The 19,314-nt window shown below is 38.2% G+C and overlaps 1 protein-coding gene across 2 annotated transcripts in view; it reads left to right on the top strand.

Annotated features, from left to right (window-relative positions):
• Window positions 1–17,515, top strand: part of LOC150080271 (uncharacterized) — a 338,192-nt gene extending 320,677 nt beyond the window's left edge. The window contains exon 13 of one of the 2 annotated variants that reach the window (XM_090381061.1): window positions 17,083–17,515. In XM_090381061.1, the coding sequence (XP_090237187.1) occupies window positions 17,083–17,133 (51 nt within the window). In that variant the 3' untranslated portion in view covers window positions 17,134–17,515. The remainder of the gene's footprint in view (window positions 1–17,082) is intronic. The other variant, XM_090381060.1, reaches the window with a different exon arrangement.
• Window positions 17,516–19,314: the final 1,799 nt, after the last annotated feature.

The raw sequence follows: 19,314 nt of genomic DNA, 5'->3' as shown, positions 1-19,314 counted from the left end.
TTTCTATTCTTAGCTACCCTAACACAACCCATGTGTTTACTTGTACCGCAATGGCTCCCAGCAGTCTCTGAAATACCATGCATCTTGTTTTTCAGGCTTCTGCTCATTCTAATAGAAGCAGTGCAAGAATCTCTTTCACCTCTGCCAGTGGCTACTGTCAATCTATTGGTCTTTGTCTCCCCCCAAGCTAGCAGTTTTCCGACCCACCTAACACTGCCTCGATAGCATCAGCAAATATTCTTGCACCCTTTCTATTTAAGTGTATCCCATCCCTGTAGAAGCAATCTCTCCTGTTAACAAGTAAAGTCCAGGCTGAAAAAAATTCTACCCCTTGAGCCTTGCACAATCTTTCCAGGGCCGAATTGATCGACAAGGCTCTCATCATATACTCCCTCCTATCGTGTCTGGGCAGAATTGCAGACACTTTCAAATTCAACCCTAATTCTCGGCTTTTGTTCAACAGTGACCTGTACTTGTTAAGTAATTCTGCCGGTCTCCTACTCTTAATATTATTAGTGCCAACGTGTACAACTATATCACCTTTTGTGCCCTTAAAAGATGATATTCGCATTCTCAGTCATTACTAACATCCTATCGTCACAGGAACTTGTTAAGTTATACAAATACAAAGCTGATGCGGAATCGCACAGGTGGAGCCTCATGCTTGACAACAGAGCAGGTCCAACGAACCCCCGCCAACCATCTTATAGAGAACCAGCAAAATCACAGTGGCTAGATGCCGCCGAAACGGGCACCTCGGTCTCTCCCCTCCCGCAACATGCATTCACGGGGAGGCCAATTTCCCAGCTCCCCTTTAACAACTACCTCTTCGACAGAATTTGGACAAGCCATCGGCTGTTACTGCAGAGAACCTAACTCAGCCCTCCTCCCTTGCCAAGAGAGCAATACATAAACTCTGGACTGATGCCAGATTTTATGCACAAGTCGTTCAGACAGCAGTTGCTAGCCCAAATGTGGACAGGTCTACCAGATGCACCATGTAAAATCCAGACAGAACGGACGCCCTTAGTTCAACCACTAAGCATACTCAGCGGACGGAAACTTCCATGGAAACTCTCCGGCTCCGGCAAGTTTGCGAAACTTACAACATCACAGCAGTGACTTCCTGTGCCAAGCTGTTCATCACTAGGCTGGCGCCTACTACCCAGGCCACTGCTATCGAAAGCTTCCTGGACACTGAGCTTGGTGTAAAGGTAGATGTCAGAACTATCAAAACAAAATACCCATTATTTTTGTTTGTTCTGTCTTGCCATTGGGCACATCTACACGAGGTGCTCAACCCAGCAGTATGGCCCACAGGTGCCTTAATTAAGCATTCATCAAAACAAAAAAGATACCAACCACAAGGCCCCTAGTGTACACCAATAGCAATCAATTGACAAGAGGCAAATGGATGTAACCCAAACGACTGTAACATTTCTTTCTACAAAATGTTAGGAGCCTTGCTAACAAGCTAAATACCTAGCAAGCCCTGCTCCTCCAGGAAGACATTGATTTCATTTGCATCTCGGAAACATGAGTTGATGAGGGAAAACAACTTGGATTGCTCCTCTCGTCCACTCATTATCAATATATTGCAAACTCCAGGAAGGATAAGAGAGGAGGTGGTGTTGCCATTTTCTACAAGACCTCTTTCAGGCAGATACATGTCTACAGCAATAAAACATCAAACTCTGAAGCAATCACTGCAATTTTCAGCAAAATTTAAAAAAAAAGGATCCAAATCCGCCTTGTGTATCTCCCACCAGGACACACCTCATCGATCTGCTCATCTATGCCCTGATATCCAAAAAAATTATTTTAGGAGATTTCAGTCTGCTTCTGCCAAGATAACAAGGATGCAAGGCAAAACATGGTAGATACCATGCGGACTTAGTGGCTCATACCACTGAATACACCACCAACTAGAGGAAATCAAGTCCTGGACAGCTTCTACCCTACCAATAGTGTTTGAAATTGCAACCTCAGTCACTGGGACCAAATCCGTGGACCCGGTACCTCCATATAGTAACCACATTTTTAACCAACCTGGTTAGGCCAAATGTTATCCTCACTGAACTTAATTCATTTAATGGAATAATCTCTGCTTTAAACCAGTGGAAGAGGCAATTAATGCCATTTCTGATGAATTGAGGCACATTACCCTCATTGGTGTGTCGAAGACAATTAAAATCTACTCAAACACCAAGTGGTGGTTCAACTCCGAAACGAAACAGCCTTTTAATCTAAAGCAAAAAGCCTACAGAACCTGTAAAATGTCTGGCTCCATGCTAGATCACATTGCTAACAAGAAACAAAGCGAATTTCCTGAGTGTTTGGAAGAAGGCACATCATACGTATATCCAGAGAAGACTTAGGCATTCCAAGCATATTGTTTCTACATGTGGTCGTCAGGTGGAAATGGATGAAGAAACGATAAAACTGTAGACACGGTCAACCTTCCACCCTAGCCAGGAAAAATATCCACTCCTCCCAGCAGCGGCCATCACAGATAACGCCAGGACCGAGCTTGCACATGTTAAGATCTCAAAGGAAATGATTATGAAAGCAATAAACAGCTTTTCCAATAAATACACAGTTGGTCCTGATGGATTTCCCCTCTTTATTCTCAAAATATGCAGTTTCTTGTGATTGACCTGTTAATCACCTCTTCAACTATATCCTCGAGACTGGTATCACACCGACAATGCTTTACCAGTCCCAAAAACTAATAAACCAAAAGATCCCAGAGACTACAGAACAATCTCTATTTCCTGTGGACTACTAAAAGTGTTTGAAAAAAATTATACAGTCTACCTTAGTCAATCACTGCTTCAATGGGCGTCCACAGCATCTTCATACTGTTATTCCTAGGAGGTCTACACTTTCAAATCTATTAATGACCAGCTAGGCAATCTAAAAAGCTCTGAACTCTAAGAAACTAACTTAATCTTATTCCTAGACATACAAGCAGCTTTTGACACACTCAGCACAACAGAGCTAGTTAAAATTTTGAAGCATTATTTCAGAATCGAAGGTAATCTTCTTGCTATCCTCTATCAACTCCTCGTCAACAGGCAAATCTTTATTAAATATGATCCTAGATTGGAGAGGACCACCACGACCTCTGTCGGCATCCCACAAGGGGGAGTTCTTTCATCATGGTTTTTTGCCGCATCACTTTTTCGATAGAAAGATGATGAAAGAACACATAAAACTCGTATTGATTGTCTACAGCTGCCCTGCCCACCACTCATTAATTTCAAAACAAGTGTGAAGCTTATTTTGTTCTCTCCAAATGCCTCTTCTGAACTGCAGCCAATGGGCCATTTTCAAGAATTTGAAAATGCACTACCAAAGGTGCATACTGAACAAATTATACAGAGAATAGAAGCAAATCAACCTATAGATTCTGTTATAGATTTGCCGATGTTCATATCAGATTTGGCGAAACTGTGGCGTCAAGATGTGATGGAAACAACTATTAATGATTATTTTGCAAAAGCAGGTTTTGCTAAAAAGGCCATTAACAGCCACAAGAGGGATGAACTACTACAAGACATTGAGAAATCTTGGGAATAACTTCAAGCGAGAGGTTTCAGTGGAAAAATTGTTCTTGGTGAATTTTTAGGAGTTGATAATGAATCATAGTAGCTGAATATCCGAGTGACTCCAACATTTTGGAGTGTATTTAAAGAACTAGTGACAATATTTACGATGAATTGGATGAAAATGAGGGCAGCAAATGGAATGAGTGCAATAGCAATATTAAACCTTCCAAACAAGAAATGTTTGTATCATTTGAAACTCTGCGTCGAGGCCTTCAGTGAGAAGAAAATGCAACAGAAAATATATTTGAACATTTAAATAAATGGGAAGATTTTTATGAATGGTTTACAGTAAAATCCAGTGTACAACAAAAAGTAACCAAATATTTTATGACAATTCTTAAAAGTAATAATATATTGTGCGCATTGTGTAAGTAGTCATTTCTTAATATGTGTGTGTTAATAAATTAATTGTTTTAAAATGTTAGGAAATTTATTCATTCCCACTTATTTCTGATTTATTTCCTATCTTTTACTATATTTCTGAATTTACAGTATATTTCACTGTTGAAAAGGTCATATTTCTTTATGACAATTCTTTATAACGAAATTTCTGTTTAACGAATTTTTTCAAGGGAACAATCGATTTTGTTCTATATAGGTCCAACTTTATTTTCATAAAAATCATAAATGTATTCCGTGTCTATGCCTTGTCTTTTCCAGTGCCCAAAACATTGCTTTATGCTGTATGGAGTCAAATGCCATTTTATAATCCACAAATGCCAAGCATAATGGTGTTTTGTGTTCATTTGCTTTCTCTGTTAGATGCAATATTACGTGAAGGTGATCCATAGTTGAAAATCCTGTCCTAAAGCCAGCTTGTTCTTTCGGTTGATTCTCATCAAGTATTATTTCTACTCTGTTAATACTGATCCTTGTGAACAACTGGTAGACGTGAGACAACAAACTAATTGGTCTATAATTTTCAATTTCTGATTTATCTCCTTTCTTATGCAACAAAATTTTGATTGCATTATGCCACTCTATAGGTGTCATTGCCTTCCTAATGTATTTTGTGATGAGTCTTGCCAGTTTCTGTAACATGTCTCTTCCTCCTGATTTTAACAACTCTATAGTAAACTGCCAAATTATTCCGCTGCACCTTAGTACTGCTTGTACATTCACTAAATATTGGTTAATAAGATCATCTCTATCTCTACTGCTGGCACCCTTAAGCAAAAAGGTGCCAGCGGTGATATAGATAACTGTCCATTTTTCACATCTAGCCTTTACAGAATCTATAAAACACTACAATGACATAAACGCCGAGTTGGGGAAACTTCATCTTCACCCAGTGCTTTCTGATTCTTCGTTTTCTTCAATGCACGTTCTATCTCATCAGGAAGGATATCGGATATGTCATGTGTTGCTAATTTGTGATCCATCTTCCCCACTGCTGGCATCATTCCTTCGCTCCTTATATAATTCTTTATAGTGGTCTTCTGCTATTTGAATTATGCCTTCTCTGCTATTTATAAGTATGCCAGCACTATTCTTTGGTGATTTTGTTGGTTGCCAACTGTTTTTCATATTTGGGTCTCCAGTTTTCTCTGTGAACACTCATTGTTTGTGATGGTAGATGGCTCTCTGTCTTCCAACTTCTCTGTTAATGCTAATGTTCCCCAAGGTTTAGTTCTTTCTCTTTTTTCTTTTGTGCATTAATGACTTTTTTTCCACTGACTAGAAATCCTATCCATAGTTTTGCTGATGATATGACATTGCATTCAACCCTCCAGTTTAAGACACTTTGCCCTGCATAAACAGTTTCAACTTCTCGAATATCCACTACCAATTCCTTAAATGCTGTTCTCTAGTGTGACAGAGATAATGTAGTTGATTTCAATCCTTCTAAAACCCAGTCCTGTCTTATATCTCTCAGAAAGGATTCTTTTGCTCCTACCATTCCCGGTACACTTCGATGAAACTCAGATTTCTAGATCACGTATCTCTATTAGGGATTACCCTGTCTTATAATCTCTCTTGGCATAAGCACATCACAAATATTGGGATTTCCCTTTTATTCTCAGCATTACTTTTCTTCCAAACAGCTACTCACTCTTGTGTAAATCTCAAATCTGCCCTACTGTGGAATATTGTTTATTCATCTGGGGTGGTGCCACCAAAACCTCTCTCAGGCTTTTAGACCATTCAAAGGAGGACAGTTAGGTTAATTAATGACCCATTTCTATTAAATTCTCTCCAGTCTTTGTCTCATAGATGTTCTGTTTCTGCTTCATGCCTTTTCAATAGATACTTTTATGGGCACTGTTCTTCTGAACTGGCTTCCATAATCCCCCCCCCCCAACACACACAACCAATCCAATCATGTGCTGCACTTGGTCAGCATCTTTTTTTACAGCATCTTCAGACTCACACAACCAACTTTTCTTCTTCATTTATTCCTTCAGCTTCCATTTTATGCAACAACCTCTGTTCACATGTTTCCTGAATATTACAATCTATAGAAATTCAAGTCTAATGTTGACAAGTAGCTTCTTTCATCTTCTTGGCCTTCAACCCACACATGTTACTAAGCACTATTGGTTCTAATATCTTTTTGTGTTTATGGTTTTCCTAAAAAAAATTGCGTGTGTATTCTCTACGCATAAAAGATGTTTTATGTGTAAATATCTTTGACAACACCTACTAAATTTCGAACACCTAGAACTGAAATCACGAATGATGCAATTTATGCTCACAACCACTACTTACTGTACCTAATCAACATTTGGAAGAGGTTAGGCCAATAGCCTAATTACTCATTTGATTGTAGCCATTTCTTGAATATTATGATTGCAACAATACAAATACTTGTATTGTTGCAATAACTAGATCTGTAATTACAGTAACGAGATCTGTAAAAAACAACAGTATCCATGCATAATACGCTATCGAAACTATGACTTGGCTCTTGATGGATTTAAATAATTTTCGACCTTTAGAGCAATCAAGCTCAGGTTAGACATATCCAATGAAAATGGCGCCAAGCCAAAAGTAGTAGTAGTAGTAGTAGTAGTAGTGGCACTTGATGCAAGAAAGCAAGTGTAGGAGCTTATGCAGCATCAGCCAAAAAAAAAAAAAAAAAAAAAAAAAATCACACCATACCCTCCAATTGCCTGTCCAGTTCCTCCTTAAATTTATTTAACCTATCAACTTCCACAACGACAGATGGAAGTTTGTTCCAGCAATTAACCACCCGCTGGCTAAAGGCAAATTTCCGCACATCTATTCTACATCTATCCTTTCTTAATTTGAACTTATGTCCCCGTAGGTTCGTATTCTGAACAAGTGGGAGGATCCCATCAGAATTCAGCGTGCTCAACCCATTCAGGGCCTTATAGACCTCAATCAGATCACCGCGCAGGTGCCTAGTCTCCAGCCACTGCAATTTGCAGAACTTAAGCCTCTCTTGGTAAGAGGATCCCTTCATTCCCCTCACCAATCGTGTTGCTCTTTTCTGTACACGCTCAAGCAAATCTACATCCTTCCTAAAATGAGGCCTCCAGACCTGTACGCAGTACTCAAGGCGTGGCCTGACCATTGCCTTATACAGAGGGACAATCACCTCCTTTTCCCTGCTAGCAAAATTCCTATATATCATTGACAAAACCCCATGACCTGCCCTAGCAGCCTGTCTACATTGCTCAGAAAACTTCATATCTGACTGCACAATTACTCCCAGGTCTTTTTCATTTTCTACCACCTTAAGTGTAGTACCACACAGTTGGTACGTTTCTCTGGGGTTACTTCTACCCATATGCAGTACTTTGCATTTGTCAAGGTTAAACTTCAGTTGCCACTTCTTAGCCCATCTGCCCAAATTATCTAGATCCTGTTGCAGTAGCACACTGCCATTACTGTCATTAACAACCCTGCCAACCTTCGTGTCATCTGCAAACTTCGACATTAAGCCTGATATACCTTCATCAATATCATTGATAAATATACAAAACAACAGTGGACCCAACACCGAACCCTGTGGGACTCCACTAATAACATTAGTCCACGAAGAGCAGCACCCATTGATTACCACCCTCTGTCTTCTCCCACTTAACCATCCTTTTATCCATTGTAGCAACTTACCCTTAATACCATTCTGCTCCAATTTGTACAGTAGTCTTCCATGCGCAACAGTGTCAAAAGCTTTCCTGAAATCCAAGTATATGATATCAAAATTATTTTTTGCATCCAGTTCCTTTGTGACCACATCATAATAACCAATCAAATTTGTCAGACAAGACTTTCCCTTAACAAACCCATGCTGTGTCTGAATTATTGCTGCAGTATTGTCTAGATGATCCTGCAATGCATCTTTAACCAGTGACTCCATTATTTTACCCGGAACAGAAGTTAAACTAACTGGTCTGTAATTATTCGTGTCACCCTTCGAACCTCCTTTGTGAATTGGGGATACATTTGCACATCTCCAGTCCGTGGGAACCTCCCCTGAATCCAAGGATGCTCTCATAATTATGGCTAAGGGTTTGCTTAGTTGCTTTGCCGCCTCCTTTAATATAACTGGATAGATCCCATCCGCCCCAGGTGCCTTTCTTATGTTTAACTTCAACAATTTCTCCTCCACTTTGCTCTCAGTTATTACAAAATCATTAAGCACACTGCTACAATTTGATAACCTTCTTCCATTTTCAAACTGTAATGATTCCTCACGTGTGAATGTAGATGCAAAATACTCATTCAGTTTGTTTGCTATCTGAGCAGGATCATCAACAGTCGAACCATCGATGTCAAGTGGACCAATCATATTCAGCCCCTTCCTTTTAGAGTTTATATAAGTAAAGAAATCCTTGCTGTTTTTCTTAGCATCTTTTGCCAAAGATTTCTCGTAATCCGCCTTTGCCTGCCGAACCTCCTTTGTGACCTGATTACAGACTAGCTTATATCTGCTACAGGCTTCTGCGTCGCCTGATAATTTATATGCATCCCATGCATTTTTCTTCTCTGACACGAGTCTCATTAGTTCATTTGATAACCATTTAGGCCTAAACCTTGAACAATATTTCTTCATCGGTATGAAAAGTCTAGTAGCTTCCACGATTAATTCCTTGAATGCTTCCCACTTAGAATTTACTGTTTGTAACATCGTCAGTCGATCCCACTGTACAGAATTTAAAAACTGTCTGAGACCACTGTACTCCCCTTTACGGAAGCAAAAACCCTTTCCTTTACCCCTGACGGTAGTTACCTCTTTGAGTAAATCCCACTTCAGCACACTGTGATCACTGCCACCTAGTGGTTCCTTTATCTGCAAATTCTTAATACACGAATGATCACTGCTGATAACCAGATCAAGAGTATTACTTTCTCTGGTTGCCTCTCGAACATGCTGCTGCAGAAAACAATCATCCAATAAATCCACAAAAGTCTGACTAGTGTGTGAGTGACCAACCCACAAGTTCCAGTCAATATCTGGGAAGTTAAATTCCCCCATTATAAGACATTCTGATTTACTGGCCCACTCTATTTCTCTGTACAATTGTTTATTGTACTCATTCGAGTCATTAGGCCTATAACACACTCCTACTCTTATTTTTGCTTTCGCAGTGCTTATGTCACACCAAACTGACTCAACAGTGCACTGTCCATCTATATCAACTGGATGCACTTCTTTTGATTTTATGTTTTTCTTAATTAACAGCATAACACCTCCTCCCTTTCTGTCCTGTCTATCCTTTCTGTACACATCGTACTCCCCAAATTCCAGTTCTGCATTCCTTATATCTTTGTGACACCACGTCTCTGCTATCCCAACAATATCCGCCTTTGATGTCTTGACCAACACTTCAAATTCATCAAATTTATTTACTATACTTCTAGCATTGGTATACATGCAAGCATACATGCTCCTATGCCTATTCCTTGTTACCCTAACACATCCCATATACCCAACTATTCCAGGATGACTGCCATCCGTCCCTGAAACCCCCAACACCCCTCGCTCCAGGTCGCTTCTTATTCTAATAGAAGTTGTGCAAGAATCACCTTCACCTCTGCCTGCGGTTACTGTTAAACTATTAGTCTTTGTATCCCCCCAAGCTAGCAGTTTTCCGACCCACCTAACACTGCCTCGATAGCATCAGCAAATATTCTTGCACCCTTTCTATTTAAGTGTATCCCATCCCTGTAGAAGCAATCTCTCCTGTTAACAAGTACAGTCCAGGCTGAAAAAGGTTTCGCAGAGAAGCACAGTGCCCTAACCTACCAAACTTTCTGGTGATACACTCTGTCATCTCAGTCTGTGGGTAAGTTATCACCATTTATAATCCAAAAATATTTGGAATCTATTGTGGGATCACCAAAAATGGTGAAGAGATTACAATCCGGAGACCTCCTGGTTGAAACAGCCACCTCCAAACATTCTGAGTGGCCTTTAAATACAAAGACATTTGGTGGGCTGCCAGTATCTGTTACTCCTCACAATACCTTAAGTAGCCGGCTTTTATTGTGAATGGTAAGTGCTGAAGGTTAAAATCTGGTTCCAACTCGTCCATCATTTTAACTTTCAGCACTCCTGACTTACCATCCACAGTAAAAGCCTGCTATTTAATCTGCCAAATTTGGCCGTACATCCCAAATCCTCTTCGTTGTTTTAAATGCCAGAAATATGGCCACTCAGCAGGCATGCAGAGGGGATGCCATCTGTCCTATATGTGGTTCTAAGGATCATACACAAACAGATTGCTCAGCCTCAACTCCCATGTGTCCTAACTGCAAAGGGAACCACCCTTTGCAAGAAAAAGCATTTTTCTAAATCATGTGATATGTGGAAAACCAGAAAGGAAATTCAAAGATACAAAATAGAACACAAAGTTACATATCCTGAAGCACGAAGACATATTATGTTGACAATGCCTTATGTTGACCATATATGCATCTCGCACCAGAAGCTATCTTTCAACTGCAGTTCAAACAGATGTGTCAATACCACTGAACACCTCTATGGCGAACTGGGTTAATGCAACTTTATACGCTTCAACAAAAGATATGCCTAAAACTAAAACCAGCGAAGCAACTAACACTCCAATTAGTATCCCAACTGATACTCTAACGTTCTCACATGAGAATAAAAATTGGAAATTAATAAAGCAAGAAAGCTGAATTACCAACCAATAGTATGGAAGTAGATGTACATTCAGATAATGAGGAACCCATACTAGAACTACATGCACATGACTATGGATACTGGACGCCCGAACTTTCCAAAAAAAGAACAAAAAAAAATGTCTTGCAAACAAAAAGCAGTCAGATGAATCATCCTCTGTCAAACCTAAATAATACATAACATCATACAATGGAACTGTAGAGGACTAAGCACTCATTCTTGAGGGATGACTTAAGGGATTTACTAGCTCAGTTCAATCTCATAGGTGTATGCCTACAGGAAACTTTCTTGTCTCCCCCAGTTTTGCCAAAATTCTCAAATTATATGTTGTACAGACGAGATAGGAACTGGGAGTCTCCTGCACGTGGAGGAGTAGCCATTCTTGTTAATTCTGGCATGCCATCCAGGCTGATCCAGTTAAGAAAAAATCTAGAAGCTGTGACTGCTCGTATTGCAGTTGGTACATCAGTCACCCTTGTTTCCGTCTATATTCCACCATCTCCACCTCTACCCAGAACTCGACAATTTGTTTACCCAACTCCCAGCTCCAATTTGTCTTCTTGGTGATTTAAGTGGACATTCTTTGTGGGGTTTAATCCAACGGGCAGAAGAGGCAAATTGTTTGAACAGTTTATGAATAATAATGATATTAATTTACTAAACTCTGGATCTCCAAGATACATCCACCTATCTACAGAATCTACTTCTGCAGTTGACTTGTCAATTTGCTCTCCATCCATCTTTCCAATCATGACATGGCCGGTATTATTTGATCCCTTTAATAGTGACCACTTTCCAATTATTTGTGCAATACAAATTGGTAACTCAAAATCCTGGTCAACGATCCAATTGGAAGTTTATCAAGGAGAACTGGGATGGCTATTATGCCCAAATGCTTTTAGATAGAATTTATGTTCAACAGGAACGTATTGATGATATTACTACTTACATCACCAATCAGATTCTGATTGCAGTGCTTTTATTCCAAAATCCAATTCATATCACGCTCACTGAAATCACTGGTGGAATGCATAATGCCAAACAAGAGAAAAACTGTACATCGAATAATTTCTGGAAGTGTCCTACTACCAGTAATTTGATTGCTTATAAAAGACTTAAAGTAAAAGCAAGGCAAATTAGAAGGAAAGTAAAACGCGATTCGTGGATTGCTTTTGCATCAACCATCACAAAAGACACTGACACATGGATCATCTGGAGAAGGATACAGGCACTAAATGGTAAATTTGTTCGACTGCCCTCTCCGATACTTCACTGAAAAGAGAAAGATGTCCATTCCTAAAGAAGTTGCCAATGCACTAGCAGAATCTTTTGCCACCATCTCTGCTTCTGTGCTTCCTCCTTCCAGAGCATTAAAGATGGTGCAGAACATGGTATAAGTATAAAATTAACTTCTCAACACACCACTCCTTTCCGTACAACCAACCCTTTACACTAATAGAACTGAAAGAATCACTAAATAGATCTGCCAACAGTGCTTCAGGCCCAGATGATGTTTATTACATTATGCTGAAGCATTTACATGAAGAGGATTTGTGTATCCTGTTGATTTTCTACATCATATCTTCTCTGAAAATGCCTTCCTCCTGGCACCATTTGTTCATTATCTTCCAGGCAAAGATCTTTCCTTGGTTCAAAATTATAGGCCAATATCTCTCACGAGCTGCGTAGGAAAAATTTTCAAAAGGATGGTTCTTACTAGGCTGACTTACATCCCAGAGTCACAGAATCTCATTCCAGACCATCAGTATGGATTTCGGAAGAACAGATAAATGCTAGACATACTTATAAAAGCTGAATCTCATATTTGCAATGCCTTCGTCATGAAAATATCTAGTCATGGTAAACTTAGATCTTGAAAAAGCATTTGACACTACTTGGCGTCATGGTATTATAATGGATCTTTACCATCTAGGTCTAAGGGGACAGTTGCCTGATATAATTCAAAATTTCTTGCGGCTTCGGTATTTTCAGGTCTGATATAAAAACATACTTTCTACATCTCACATTCAAGAGGAAGGCGTACCGCAGGGTTTGCAATTTGCAACACTATTTGCAATTCGAGTTAGCAATATGACACGGGACACCCCAAAAACAGTTGAAACTTACATGTATGTAAATGATCATCTGCATACATGTAATTACCTAGCTCCAACTAGCCATGAACAAAATAGAATCCTGGACTTCACGGAACGGTTATCGACTGTCAGAAAATAAATGCACTGCCACTCACTTCTGCAAATTACATGCTCTACATCCTGATCCTGAATTAGAAATAAAACTCCAATTCCAATTGTTAATTCCGTTAGATTTCTTGGACTGATATTGGACAGCAAGCTAACTTCCAAGCTCACATCACTCATTTAATACTTGTCTAAAGCATTTGAATATACTTTGATCAGTATACCTTACACCTGTACAAGTCCCTAATCCGTTCACACCTGGATTATGGTTCTCCAGTATATGACTGCTAGGGTAAGCACATTAGAACAGCTGAACATCATACAGCATGGTGCCCTGAGGACAGCCCTAGGAGCTTTCAGGACTTCTCCTGTTCAAAGTCTTTATATCGAAGCGCATGATCCTCCATTACATCTTTGTAGGAAAACATTACTGCTCCAATATGCTGCTAAAATCCAGTCTTCCATCATATCCCAGTTGGGAATATCTTTATAATGCATGGTGGGATTTGTTCTACGAGAGCAAACCAAATGAAAATAGACCTGCTTCGCTCAGGATTAAAGAGCTTGTTCAGAATTGGAATATTGATTTAAGTGATATTTTTCAGGACAGAACTGCTCCTGTTCCACCTTGGACACATGTTACTGCCCCTTACGATGTGCATTTTATACAGTGGGAGAAAAATGTCATGCCTCCTTGCAATATCAGGCAGTTGCACTCAGCTCATGCTACTCTGAACTCCTGTGCCTGTAAAATCTATACTGATGGATCAAAAACTGCCAGTACAGTGGGTGCTGCTACAGTTTTTCCTTCATTTACTGCTACAGCCTTACTACCATTAGCCTGCAGCATTTACATTGCTGAATTATATGCTATCAAGTTAGCACTTAGTAAAATTATTGAGCTATCCATCTCACCTGTCATAATTTACAGACTCCCTCAGTGCCATGTCTGCCCTAAGGAAGAATTTCTTATCTTCCCATCCTATCTTGAAATGCATTCATTCCCAGTTAATCTCCTGCAGCGTGTCCAGTCAGTCAATCAGTTTTTGCTGGATCCCTGGTCATTCTGGCATTCCAGGAAATGAAAGTGCTGACATTGCTGCTAAGCACCCTCAACCTGCTCTCTCACAACATCCTCAGGTTCCTTACAGCAACTATAAGCTTATCATTTGCAAAGCACGCTACAACTGGTCACAGATATGGAAAAGTATCACCAACAATAAACTTTACCAGATAAAGTAAGAACTAAAGCTGTGACTCTCTGGCTTCTGACGAAACGGACGAGAGGAAGTGGTATTGGCAAGACTTAGAATTGGACACACTCATCATATTTATTATTTTTTTTTTTATGAAAACCCCAAACACAAAAGGTATCAAAACCTATAGTACTTAGTACCTTCATGGGTTGAAGGAGAAGTATGGGGGGAGGGGGGTGCTGGAAACTTTGCTCGAGAGACTAAACATGGGTTTCACCACTTCAAGCCTCCAATAAGCAAAGTGGTGGTATTTCACCGGTTGATGGAAGTCATCTACCACCTACATCTCTTCTTACTATTGGGAGAAAACCAGAGGTGTAGTACTTAAAAAAATAGTACCGGAACACTTGTTCTCCATACTATATGATAATGCCACATTGACTGTACAGTAACTGAATCAGACTTCAGACCCACGATTCATAGAACAACCAGTTCTATCATTCAGCTAATGGCAAATCAAAATGCAGCATTCACACACATCGCAGTATATCTCATTCGTTGGATCTCTTATTTAACAAATTGTACTTTAGTAAGAAATGTTCAAGTTTCATTGCGAAATTTAATTTTGTTTTTAAATAAATTTTTAAAGAAATCTATTAATTTTAAAGATTACTGTTAATATATATTATTAGTAGCAATGGGTAAAATAGATATTTCTCCCTTCCCTTTGATTATGCCATTGTTTCATAATATTAGGTGTATAAATTTAATGATTTTCTATTATGACATTTAGGAAAAGGTACCAGAACGTTCTGGCCAGAATGCACCACTAGGGAAAACCCACCTCAGTGTTCATCCTGTCTGATGCAACTTACGATCCGTCATTTTCTGGTTGATTGTCCCTTACATTCAGCCATTCGTTCTAACACTTTTCAGTCTCTCTCTCTCTCTCTCTCTCTCTCTCTCTCTCTCTCTCTCTCTCTCTCTCTCTCTCTCTCTCTCTCTCCACTTTGAACATCTCAAGATTTATCTCACTTCATAGGAAATGAAGCAAACATAGAAGAACTTTTGATGTACCTAAAATATATTGACCTGTATATGAGCATATAATTTAACATCTATAGCTAAATGTTGCCTGTAAATAAACAATGAACAGACACAATTTGGCCTCAGTAGCCCTTGTGTGTCATTAAGCCCAATACCAGCAACAACAATCCTGCACTTGAGTAGAGTTGCTCACTGTACTGTGACCTAAATGAAACAGTCCCATGACTTATCTCAATCCAAGAGACAAAAATATGAGCATCAGCAGGAATATTCAACGTTCCTTGTATTACACCCTCTTTTGTCCAAAAAAAAAAAAAGATTGCCATTGTGTTGATGACTAAGCAAGAATCAATTATCAGAAATGCATTTGTTAAAAATAAATAAAATATGAACATCTGGTTATGGTAAGTTCAGTAGCAGTGTGGTATTCTTGAGATCTTTATACCCTTGGACTGCAAGGCAAGCTTCCTTTTATTTATTCAGAGTTTGCCAAAATGCATATACCAGAAGAAGGCTTTTTCCAGTGATCTTGATTAAGTGGCACACTGTAATGAGAATCAATAGCATATCGTGATATTCCAAATATTGAGAGACAAGACAGCTCCAGGTCTCAGTTATTATTGAGTTTTGTTACTGCTGTAATGGTTACTGCTTACCAGCACAGAAATCTGGATATATTAATTTCTGTTAAAAAACATAAGATCCACCCTGAACCTGAATTATGGCTCAAAAATGAAATCTTACTTCTTAGTAATACCAGATTCCTAGGTATTGGATAGTAAACCCGGGCTAGCTGGGTGGGTAAAGTGTCTGCCTGACAACCCAAAGGTCGTGGGTTCGAATCCTGTCTCAGGCTTGGATCAGAGTAGAAAATGCAAAAACCTTGGGAGGTGCAATATGGCCACAGAAGCCAATGTGCCAACAACTAACAAAAAAAAAAAAAAAATCAGACTTTGTGCCAGATAATAGTTTGTCTTTGTGTAAATCTGCCAGACATTGTGTACTCACTTGACACTATCCATCAGCATTGCTCTACGAGTGCTCAAAACATCCAGTCACATAGTTCCCTGAGGAGCGGTTGTGGCCACCAACAAATTCCTCCAACTGCATCGATCGTGTGCTATACGAGCAGCATCGCAAAGTGTCACACCCAGAAGTTCACTGATTCCATCCTTCCACCTAGTTGCAGGTCTTCTTCTGCACCTCTTCCCCTCGGTTTTTCCTTCCATTATATTCTTCAACAGAAAGTTTTCCCTTACTATATGACCAAAAAACTTGAGTTTTCTTTTGTTGATGCTCTGAAGAAGAATTTTAGGCCTGCCAATTTTATTCAATACCCACTCATTTGTTCTTTGATCCAAGTAAGAAATACTGCAGTATTCTCCTGTAACGCCACATTTCAAATGCCTCAATTTTCTTCCTGTCAACTCTTTTAAGATTCCATCCTTCACATACATAAGTGGCAACTGGAAAAATTAATGAATCAATGATTCCCAGTTTCGTCTTTAGGGGCAGATCATGATCTCTCCATAATTTTATCAGATCAGCGAGCAATCAATATATATATATTTTTTTTTTTTTTTTTTTTTTTGTGTGTGTGACCCAATTCCTCAGTACATACCAGTCTGCAACAATCCTTGTCAACTCATTTAGTTTGGGAACTGCTTATTCAGTTAAATCAAACAATTTAATAGTTATCAGTAAAGCTGATAACTATTGTTGAAGATGAATTATAATGATGGTTTGTAATTTATATATTTAATAAGCAGTTCTATTTAAATTTTATGTTAATGCAAAAATTTTGCAGTGGATTTACTGTTTGTCCTTGTTGTTTGTTTTTGTATATTAATTTTATGTTGTTTGTTTTTGTATATTAATTTTATGTTGTTTTTCTCTCTTTTTACCTAAAGGTGATAGATGATTACGTAGTAATGGGGCTATTTCCAAGGTCATGTTTATGAGCTGTTGTTGTGAGGTGCTCAATTCACGATAAGGTTTAAAGGAATTTCTACAATTATAAATTTGCTACAATTTTGTATAGTTAACATTCCACTAAGTCAAGACAGTGCTTTCAAGACTATTTAAGAGTATTGCATATATGCATTACTATATAAAAGACATGTGCCTAATGAATTTAGGATCTAAGACTTAATTTTACTGGAAATTTCTTGATACTATGAAAATCTGAAATCATCTCCATTCTAATCATGAGTTTACAAAGATAAATTGTGAGAATGTTTTATCTAAGTTACTCTAGCTTAAACTTCAACCAGTTTGTAGTAATGCATATTTGAAGTGAAACTTCTAATCCCTTTCTGCAATACTGCTTTGCTTTTAATCATACATCAGGATTTTTTTTTATATATATATTTGCAAGCAAGTTTAATCTGCTGAGTCAACATGCATACAGTGTAGTTAAGTTTTCTCTGAATAAAGTTCATTAAAAAAAAAAAGAAAAAAAGTATATAATAGTTACAATAGCTCAGTGCAGTGACTTCCATTGTTCTAATCTTGCAGAGTAAATTCAGTAAAATTAGTTGAGACCATTTCTGGGTACATACACTTTGGTGTTTTCTACAAAAAGATGAAAATTGACTTATTTTATACATCCACTTGCATAAAATATAACTGATGTTTTTAATAAATTAATATTAAATTACATTGCAAGTGAATGTTTCTATATCATTTTAATATAATTATAAATTTGTGGATTATAGACAAAATATTCACATGCAATTTTCATTGAGTTGAGAAGAGTTATGCGTACACAGTAAAGATATACAGCAGACTCTCGATTTACTGGGATCGGATTAACCAGGACAATTCAAGACTCCAAATAAAAAATCAACCAGAAATCATAAAATTCAATAAATAATCGGAATAGGTATAAACAGATGTTTTGCAAGTCGTAAATAAGCAAGTAGAAGTGGCATTATAAGTCATCATTGGGAGATTAGTGTACCTATTATCTTGTAACCCCTGCTGTCTTCACATCTGCCGCTCAAAATAAAAAAAAAGAGAGACACCAAATGTTTAGTTTATTTTAGCGCATCGCGTCGATTGTTGTGTTCATACGTACACAACAAAAGGCAAATTTTGTTTCATTATTTATGTCAGGGATATCGGAATTTTTATTATTATTTATTTATTATTATTTTTATTTTTTTGTTCAGAAATCACGAAAATGATGGGAAAACGCAAGAGTTGTTCTTTCAATTAAACAAAAACTTGAAATTATTCAAAAGTTTGAAAACGGTGCATCTGTTAAATCTCTAATGAACCATTATAATGTTGGTGACCAAACCATATGCAACACTAAAAAATAAAGGGAAGCTACTCGATTTAAAATCAACATCATAAAAAATAAAGGGAAGCATCGTATCGGACACGCGAGTAGTACGTGGTGTTTTTTGTTTTGTTTTATCTATCACCATACTTTTTACGTAGGTTGCTGAATGTTTTTCGATACAGTAAGTCCCCGAATTACATAGCTTCAGACTTACATTACATTATTTATATACAGCAGGCCTCCGTTATAACGCCGTTTGCTTTACGCTGATTCGCTATAACGCTATTTTACAGATTGCATTTTTGGCATATTTAACGAAATCGTTTCATTTGATGGAGTCGGTAGCTTGAAAATGAATAGCAAAACAGCATTAAAACGTTTCCCACGCCGACTTGAGAAATTTTCCCACGCTCAGTGAAATTTTCTCGCATGCTAATTTAATTACAGTAGTGCTTGTTACGTAGTTCCGAAATCAACATTTTAAAAAAATGATCAAGTATATTGCTTGTAATATTTGTGTTATATGCATTTATCCGAAGTCTAGTCATCACTCAGTACCGTATTAGACATCGTGCGAAACGGAAAGTTTACTTGAACATTGTATGATAATTAATGCAACAAACGCAGTTATATTTTCGAAGAGTTAATAATGGCCGATAAGAATGAAAAAGCAACAATGTCTGAGTGCAGTACGAAGACTATAAATGTAAGAAAAAGACTGAATTTGAAAATTAAATTAGATGTTTTGAAGCGAATCTATTCCGGTCAAAGACAAGCAGATGTGTGCCATAATTTAGGACTTGCAAGTTTAACTGTAAGAACAATTATAAAAAAAAAAAAAATAAAGAATTAA

The sequence above is a fragment of the Mastigoproctus giganteus genome, chromosome 9, assembly GCF_048544385.1.
Source record: "Mastigoproctus giganteus isolate SK-2022 chromosome 9, ASM4854438v1, whole genome shotgun sequence".
NCBI lineage: Eukaryota > Metazoa > Arthropoda > Arachnida > Uropygi > Thelyphonidae > Mastigoproctus > Mastigoproctus giganteus.
Note: the sequence above shows the minus strand (reverse complement) of the source record. Positions and strands in the feature narration are given on the sequence as shown.